Below are 9,472 nucleotides of genomic sequence, written 5' to 3' on the forward strand. Positions count from 1 at the left end.
ATCCACCGGTCCCAGCTGCGGGGAAAAATACAAAAAAAACAAGGACGCTGCTAAACACTGGGATAAAGGGAAAAAGGGTTCAGAAGCACTGCAGAGACGGGCAGGCAAACGCACAACTAACAAAAATTCACAGCTACAACAGAGCTGGAAAAGCGAGATAGTAGAACAAAAAGACACTGCTGAAAACCAAGCAGGAACGCCGGCTAAACTACACAAAATCACCGCGACTGGATAAGTCAAGCACAGGGGCGGATCTAGCTTTTTTGAAAAGGGGGGGTGCGAGCGAGGCCGTAGGTTAGACCTCATTTCCTGCAATCTGGTGATATCTGAGGCCAATTTTATGTCATTAATTTCAAGAGTTTGTTGTTATTTTTATCCTTGGACTATATCGTTGAAGCCAAAACATTCTATTTATAAAATGACCGGTACGAGGAGAAACCCATTTTAGATCAATTTCCTGAAATATTTTCCAATTTGAAGCAGCAGTAAATTCCGAGGATTTGAGTATAATTTGATGTCACTGGGGGTCGCTTTTCTGGTTCATTTTCATTGAGAATAGACGACAGTTTTCCTTATAGTCATGATGCCAGAACCTTTATTTTGCACCTCCACCTGAATAGCCATGTACAGCACACCTTCAATGTAAATGTGTGTCCAATCCAATGTACTGTAAATGATCAGCCTGACAGTGGCTTCGGGAATAGCATGCGTCTCGCTTGCATTCTGGCATATGCGTCCACCACGCGGCCAGAATTCAGATGCATGTCCCTATGGACATGCATCTGAATCAGGCAAAAAAAATCATGGGTGCCTCAAAACGGGGGGTGTACACCCCCCACACCCCCCTCTAAATTTGCGCCTGAAGCAGTGGAATGAGGTTCTCACGGCAGACCAGAAAGTAATCTACACAAATGAACACAAGGCGAGGAATCATGAAGCAATAATGAAGACTCCTCCCAGGCCACAGGTGACTCGTTCCAGGCCACAGGTAGTGACCAGGTGACTCGTTCCAGGCCACAGGTAGTGTGTTGCAACACAACACACACAGGCGGCAGCAGAGCAGCGCTACAGAACATATCACATCACATATCACATGGTTCTTGTCAAATGACCACTTAAAAAAAAAAAAAATTCTGAATATTTGGATTTCATTCTTGTAAAATTACTACCGATTGTTCAACTTTTGCTGTGTTTTTTTTGTTAAATTATATTTTTAGAATGATATTACCATAGAAGGTCCCATGGGCCAATAAAAACAAATGTCGCCGGTCGCAGATGGTCCCCGGGCCGCGCTTTGGACACCCCCGATGTGTTGTGCGCAGACATCAGTGATAAATAACGGGGCAGTAAAGCTTTAAATGTGTCTGCAATCATTTATGACACGCAGACAATAAAAGGACAACGTGCAATGCGGAGCCCAGACAGAAACGTTGTCCCCATAGACGTGTTGTGGACATAAGCGGGTTCCACGTTACGTCGTGCACTCTTTTCCTTGGAGCTGTTCCAAGTGAAGTTTCCTGTCAGTTTAATACAATTCCGGCTTCTTTTCATTCTAATTAGTGCTTTTTCTATCCTGTTAGCTACATGCACCGTAACGTTGCTGGCATTTAAGTGGCATTTATCCACCCATTAGCTGCCCTCCTCGTCCCGTCTTGGGGCTGCGATGGCCTGCCGCACTCGCGTCTGACACGTTGTTGCTTAAGGGTCGCTGGATGCGGATCAGTGAGCTCCTGAAGCCCGTCCACCTCCACTGAAGATGACCACAGGGACACCGCAAGGGACACATAATGCAGCTACCACACTGGATACACCAGGGGCCCCAAAAAAGAGGAGAGAGGCACGGAGAGAGGCTGCTCATCTCGTCCCATGAATTCAATTATTCGCTTTAGACTTCCGGCTGTCGCGCACATGCGGGCGAGTGTCGTCCAGCTGCGGCTGCCGTTTGACTGATGATCACGGCGTGAGCCTCGAAAACTCACCGTACTCCATCAAGCGTTTGTTCTTCGAATGTCGTATTGAACGAAAGCTTTTTAACGCGCTACCCTGGCAGGATATTTTTCGTGGCATGTTTTGCAGGGTGAAAAATTGATATCGCTCTCACGAATGACAGGTAAGTCCCACAAGGCTGTTTGGCACGCCTGCACAGCGTGACGGAAAGGAGAGCGGGCGGGAGACGCTTGCTACAGGCTGCATGCTGCAATAGTACGAGCCACGGGTGATCGGCGTTGAAAGGCATTTATCGGCACACTTTTTCACGGAAATCATCCGATTTGATCAGTGGCCGATCGATCGGCGCATCCCCAGTTCAAATCCCCAAAATAGAAGTATTTGGTATGTCTATTTCGTGCAAAGACTGCCTGTACAAGATATAAACAGACGTTTGTGGGAAGCTGACTTTTGCTGTCGTTTGGGATGAATGAGGATATTCACAGGACTTCTTTTGGGTTTGAAAGTGCCACATGTTGTCCGTTTTGAATCCTTTCACAGACCGTGGACATCCAAGCAGATGATCCCATCTCTTTTATTCCAGTCACAGAATTACAGCACAGAAAGTAAGCAACACTGCAAATGAACATACAGTATACTTCATCCATGCACCTTTTGTCCTTGTGTTTGTGTATACTGTATACCACTGCCACTTGGATCAAGTATTTGACAATATGTATTTGTTATACATGAATGGAAAAGTGATTGCACTGTGTCATTCCCAGGACCAACATGCAAAATGCAACATGTTGCATCAACGCCAGTGATGGAAATATCAGTCATGCCCGAGCATCCACCAGCCGGAACGTCAGCTGAAGTTTCGATCGCCTGCTGATGAAGTCGTTTCCACATGAAAAAGGAAAGCTCGCGCAATAACACATGGTGACAAAAGTACCACATTGTCGTCAAGCCAAACATCACAGCTGCTAAACATCTCGTAAGTCGTCAGTCGGTAAAGTCACGAGGACTGTTTGGAGTAGAAATGTTCTCCTTCTCTCACCAGGTTTCATATTATGGCAAAATACATGCATGCTGTCGCATATCAAACTACTTATGCATTCAGTTTGTTTCCTTTTCTACAGATGACCAAATCAGACATGACTGGATGACATCATTCACGAGCGTTACATGAGCATCCAATGGAAAGCATCTATCTCCAAACACTTAGTCATGGAAAAAATGATTAGACCACCTAAGTTATGTGAGGCATTAAAATGAACGAAAACTGAAGAAACAAGGGTGGTCTAATCATTTCCATGAATGTATTTTGGGGGGTTTTCTCTGCACAAATGTGTGTGTTTTTTTTTATTGTTGTTTTTCTGGTGCAATAATTCAATTTGTGTGTTTGGATTTCAGATTCAAAGAAATTGAATAAATTAATTTTTTTTTAAAAGTAAATATATTTTTTTTCAGATTTAAAAAAAGCAAAATGAGGAAAGTGACGAAAAAAGGCACAAATGTTATGATTGTACCATTTTTTTTAGATTCAGTGAAGTTCAATAAATTGGCTTTTTTTTATTATTAATTTTTATTTTTTTTTTTTTAGAAAAAAAACCACGCAAAACGGCTCAAATGTTATGTTTATAACTTTTTTTTTCCCAGATTAAATTCCGTCTGTATCGGTCTGGAACACATTGTTTTTGGTTTGTATTTCGTTTTTTTTCCCCATCAAAACAACTTGCATTCCTGCGAGGATTAGAGCCACATTGGGGGAAAAAATCTGATTTCGAGAATAAAGTCATACATTTCCAAGAAAAAAAGTCGTAAATTTATGAGAGTAAAGTCGTAATATTACGTGTCAGAGGTCACATGGAGCACAGCTCTTCAGGAAGGAAGGAAAGTTTCCTCTTGTTTCAGGCAAGCTTTTATTTATAACGTGGCAGCAAAACACAGCAGTTGAGCACAAACAGATTAGCATGTCTAGCTAGCCCTTCTCACTTCCGCCTTCCTCACCCCGCCCCCTCCACATGCCAAAGGCCTGTAACATAATTACATTTACGACTTTATTCTCCTAATATTCATTTTAATACTCCATCGTAACAGGCATTGCCTGAGACAGCTATGAAAAGGGGGGACTTGCAGTATGTGACCTTTGGCCTTGGACAAAGGTAATATTACGACTTTTCTCGTAAATCTACGACTTAATTCTCGTGAATTTGCAACGTCGAAAGTTTACAATTTTTCAATTAAAGTTGTACATTTACGAGAAAAAATGTACAAGAAGAAAAAGTCACAAGTTTACTAGAAAGTCGTAAATTTACGAGAAAAAAGTAACGCTACGAGGAAAAAAAGTTGTAAATTGACGAGGAATAGTCGTAAATTTTATAATTTTCTCGACCATTCTCGTAAATCTATAAAAAATAAAGTCGTACATTTTCGCGTAACTTGCCTTTTTTCTTGTAGCTGTAAATTTATGAATTTTTATTGGAAATGTACGATTTTTCTTTCATACATTTGCGACTTTTTTTCTTGTAATGTACATTTTTTCTCGCAAAGCTATGAGAGAAAAAGTCAAAGTTACGAGAATAAAGCCGTAAATTTTCCCAGAATGGTCATAAATTAAAGAGAATGCAATCGTAAACTCACTAGAATCAACTTGTACATTTACGAGAGAAAATGTACATTACAAGAAAAAAACGTCGCACATTCAGGAAAAAAAGTCGTACATTTACAAGAAAAAAGTTGTAAAGCTGCGAGAAAAAAAAGTCATAAAGTTACGAGGAAATAGCCGGAAATCTTAAAATGTACAACTTTACTCTCGGAAATTTACGATTTCATTGTAAATTTTTTCCTCGTAATTTTATGACTTTTAGGAAAGAGTTACGAGGAAAAAATACGAGAATAAATGTGTAAATTTTAAGATTTCCGGCCATTTCCTCATAACTTTATGACTTTTTTTCTCGTAGCTGTTTGAGTTTTTTCTGCTAAATGTATGAGTTTTTCTTGTAAATGTAGAACTTTTTTCTCGTAAATTTACGACCTGTACTCGTATGTTTGCAACTTTTTTTTCTTGTACATTTTTTCTCGTAATTTTACGCCTTTATTCTTGTGAGTTAACGACTTTATTCTCGTAATTTTATGACTTTTTCTCTCACAGCTTTACAACTTTTTTCTCGTCGCTTTGTGTACTCTCGGAATCTCAGATGATGTTTTGCATGTGGCCCTCGTACGCTGTGGTAGATTCCAGTCGGACGTGGTTGAGTCTGAGTTCTGAATTATGGCTTCTTGTCATTCAAATGTGATGAGAAGAAGAAGAAGAAGGGAAAAAAAGAGGAGTTTCAACTCATCCTTTTGTCGTTGTTGGTAAAGAGACGAAGAAGTGTCAGAGTGGGACGTCCTGGCGGGAGATGTAAGGAACGCATTCATGTGGTTTTTGCTTTTAGGAAATCCCTTCTTTGGTGCTTTGCTCTTTCTGGAGGCTGTCTTGGTTCGGCTTATTCAGCGCCGTTTGGGTCTCCTTGGGGTCCTCGATGGAGCAGTTGGAGACGGCGTTGGCCACCAGGCAGAACTTACGCAGGAGGATCTCCCTGAGGAGCAAGTAGACCCACGGGTCCAGGATCTGGTTCAGTGAGGCCAAGCGGATGGCGGTCAGGAAGAAATTACAGTCTAAGTGAACGTCTCGCACGGAGGCGGAGGGGGAGGGATGGGAGGGTTCCGCCGTGGAGTTACATTCATGGGAGGACACCTGGGTGGAGATCATCCTCAGCATCAGCACCTGAGGGGGACGGAAAGGTGTGTTATGCGAGAGAATGATGGGTAGCGTCACAGTACAGGGCTGCATGAGTGCCGCCAGTAGTGGGGAGCTGTGGTTCACTGAGGGAAAAGATGAATTCTAACATTGTGACGCTGATCCCCAATCCTCGTAAAAATGTGGCTTTTCTTTCCTCGTTAGAACGCCACTTTTTTCTCTTAATATTTTTTACTTTATTCTCGCAACTAAAATGAGTATTTCCAGGATTTTCCTGATAATGAAACGTGATTTTTTAAAAATGCTGTATCGAGGACGTTTTGTAATGAAAACACGACACAAACACAGCTGAACTCACGCACTGCATTCATAACACAAACAAGGTACGCCATTTTGTACGCTAACCCGGTAATGTACGTTAATCAAAAAACATGCTAACTGGAGCGTTTGCTAACCGAGGTTCTACCGTATCAGCATGTAGCATGGGGCTTCCTCAACCCACAGCGAGCTGAAATGACCCACATCGCCCCCTAGTGTTTAGCAGGTTTGGTCAATGATCAAATTAAGTGTGACAATTGGGGAGACCCAACCATCTTTTGGGGAAAGAGGCTAAGCGTTAAGCGCATGTGAAGGTAACCGCTGCTAGCATGGACCCGCTTTCTAATCACGTCCTCGGTGGGACAATGAAGCGTGTGACCTCATAGCGCACAGACACACACACACACACACACACACACAGCAGTCCCCCGAAACAGACCTCTGCAAAGTGGATTAACGGACAGCAGCGTTCAGCAGGAATCATGAGGGAGGGGCTAAGTATTTTATGTTCATCAAGGCCAAGCAAAGGAGGGACGCACACTAAAAAAAAAGCTACATTCATATAAATGTTGGGGTGGAACATCTTGAAAAATCGACAGTAATTTTACAAGATTTTAAAAGAGAAAAGTTGTAATTTTACAAGAAAATGTTGTAATATTAACAGGGAAAATAATTATAATTTTATTATATTATTAAATATTGTGTTGAGATTAAAGTCATAATGAAGAAATAATTATAATTGTATGATATTATTAAATATTATGTTGTGAGAATAAAGTCAAGATTAAGAGAAAAAAAGTCGTATTCAAAATGCAATTTTACAAGAATAAACATTGAAAAAAAATGTCATTTTAGCAGCACAGCGTTAAACAAACGCCGAAATAGTTGAAAAATTAAAAAAAAAAAACAGACGAAAGGGGAAAAAACAGCAGTAATTTTACAAGAATAAAGTTCAGATATTACGAAACAAGTCATTCAATCAAGTATAAAGTTGAAATACTACATGATGTTTTTTGGAGTTGTAATATGATGAGAACCAAAACAGAGTTGTCATTTTTGGAATAAAATAAAATAATTTGGATTTTTTTGTTTTTTCTAAATCACCCAAAATGTTTCAAAAAAGAGCCAAGTTGATGCTAATAATGTTTAGCATGTGTCACCTGCATGGCCAAGCTGAGATGCATTGTTAGCATGTCTGCTGTACACGTGTTGCTTTACCAAATACCAACGTGGCAAAGATGTGGCCCTCCGAGGAAAAGGTTTGGACACCCCGTTTTAGTGCTTACGTCTGCGTGTATTTACACTGTAACATTCAGAGTGACCGAAATCAGGAACATAATACACTCGGAGTCAAAAGTTTAAAGACGCTTTGTCATCCAATAACATGATAAAGTGTCCCCAGACTTCTGACTCATCGTGTACATCCATCCTATATGCCGTATAATATGGTTTACATCCTACTCGGAGCTTGCCGTGTTTTTGATTTGACTGATTATTTTTGGTATTGACAGAAGAGTCTCATAATAATAATACAAATAAAATACAGTAATCCCTCGCCGCTTCATATTTTGCAGCTTTCAGTTTTTCAACAATAAATTCATTCATACATTGAATGAATGTGGCCAATCGGTAAAGAAATGCGTATTTAGGCCAATTTAACATTTTTTTTGCCCAAATTACGCATTTGCAAGCATCATAATGGCTAAAATGAAGTAAAATACAAATAAGGCATTCAGAAGACTCATTCAAAGATGAGATGATATGTAGGTTCCTACACTGGTCACCAGAGGTCAGTAATGTTCCAATAATCCCTAACATGGGCTACTACCCACCCAAGCTAAATCTCAACTCTGAACCCCCCAATGTCACTTCCTGTCCTTCCCGCACTCAGGTCGGCGAACACAGGAACACATTTACAGCAACACAAGTCTTATTCCTGTCATATTTTCTCTGATTATGTCTACTATATCGGGTAATAGGAGTATAAGGACGACTATAGGGGTGTTATTTCATGTCTAGAGGGCTCTACTAACGTAAAAAGGCATATTAAGATGGTCGGAAACAGGCTGTCCATGCTCTAACTATGAAAATATTCCATTTATAAAGAAGGAGTCATACTTTGTGGAAATTCACTTTTCACGATCAGGGTCTGGAAGCAATTAAGCGCAGTAAACGAGGGATTGCTGGGGTGTGATTTCTTAAACAACAAAAACAACAAAATAATTATCCCAGACAATCACAAGCTGAAATCTTAGCAAGAAAATCGTGATTTTTAAAATTTTTAACAGAACGGTGCAGCCCTCGTTTTGTGTATCTAAAACACGCATTCGTAGTACTTTTCCATCATACCATCGCACCGACACACCAGCCGACGTCTGTTGCACGCCCATTACCCGCATCACAGCGTGACTAGTTGGAGGATGCCCAGTGGGGTACATTGTGGTTGTCTGTGAACCATTCGTTTTTTTGGTATCTTCATGCAGTTGTCCATAAGAAGCCGGACTATCAGCAGTACTGTTGAAGCAGTAGCGCAGTAGTACACATACCAGCAAAGGAGACCAGCACACGAGCAGGACGCACATGATCCCCAGCAGCTGAATGACCGTCTCGGTGGTGAGTCTTTCCCAGTGCTTGGAGGCCTGAGACGTGCCGGTCTTGGTCTTGCAGCGGCTGATCAGACCCCGGATGGTCACCACGTTGCAGGAAAGCGTCACAAGCAGCGAGAAAATCCCCAGTAAGGCAAAGGTGAAGGAGAAGAAGATGTTTCCGGGCACCTGGCTGTCCCCGGTGCTGATGAAGCACCACGTCCCGGGCCACTGACGCGTGTACTTGCCGACGCCCGCGACGGGCAGCAGCGCAAAGAGCAGCACCAGACACCAAATGAGAGCCAAAGTCTGCTTGGTCACGCCGGTCTTCATGTGGTTGGAGTACCAGTGCGGGTTGGTGATGGCCGTGGCCCTCTCGATGGCCATGGCGCTGGCCATGAAGAGCGCGCACAAGCCGAAGGTGGTCATGCACACGCCGAAGAAGGCGCACAGGTTGCCGGACGAGTCGATACGCTCCCATCTCAGATCGGCCCGATAAACAGAGATGACGATCGGACTCGTCAGGAGCTGCCCGAACAGGTCCGTCAGCGCCAGGGAGCCGATGCAGAGCAGGAAGGACTTTTTCCTTCTGTTCTCCTTCTTCCTGTAGGAGACGTAGACCAGGATGAGAGCCAGACAGTTGCCCACCATGCCGGTCACCATCATGGTGATGGGGAACACCACAGACACATATCCGCATCCGGACTCCGTCCTGCTGCCGTTGTCTTCCTCCGCCGGCACGGAGACGTTGGGAGTCAGCATGGCTGCTAGTTTGCTTCGCAGGCCGTCCAAGAGTTGACACTTGTCCGAAGGCATCGTCTCGGACAGGCTGGGAGGCAGAGAAGAAGCAGAGAAGGCGAGTGTGTGCGCACCATCTCGGCACAGGCGCACACTG

The 9,472-nt window shown here is 42.7% G+C and overlaps 1 protein-coding gene and 1 long non-coding RNA gene across 2 annotated transcripts; one reads left to right on the top strand and one right to left on the bottom strand.

Moving 5' to 3' along the window:
* Positions 1 to 2,130: 2,130 nt before the first annotated feature.
* On the top strand, positions 2,131 to 3,406 carry LOC129189350 (uncharacterized). Its single transcript, XR_008572789.1, has 3 exons — positions 2,131 to 2,552; positions 2,712 to 2,923; positions 3,069 to 3,406. It is a non-coding gene; the product is annotated as an uncharacterized LOC129189350 (long non-coding RNA).
* ptger3 (prostaglandin E receptor 3 (subtype EP3)) lies at positions 2,517 to 9,472 on the bottom strand. Its single transcript, XM_054790966.1, has 2 exons — positions 8,539 to 9,472; positions 2,517 to 5,701 (listed from the first exon to the last, which is right to left on the bottom strand). The coding sequence occupies exons 1-2, from the start codon at positions 9,391 to 9,393 to the stop codon at positions 5,366 to 5,368; spliced, it is 1,191 nt and encodes a 396-aa protein (XP_054646941.1). The 5' UTR covers positions 9,394 to 9,472; the 3' UTR covers positions 2,517 to 5,365.

The sequence above is a fragment of the Dunckerocampus dactyliophorus genome, chromosome 10 (genome assembly GCF_027744805.1).
Source record: "Dunckerocampus dactyliophorus isolate RoL2022-P2 chromosome 10, RoL_Ddac_1.1, whole genome shotgun sequence".
NCBI lineage: Eukaryota > Metazoa > Chordata > Actinopteri > Syngnathiformes > Syngnathidae > Dunckerocampus > Dunckerocampus dactyliophorus.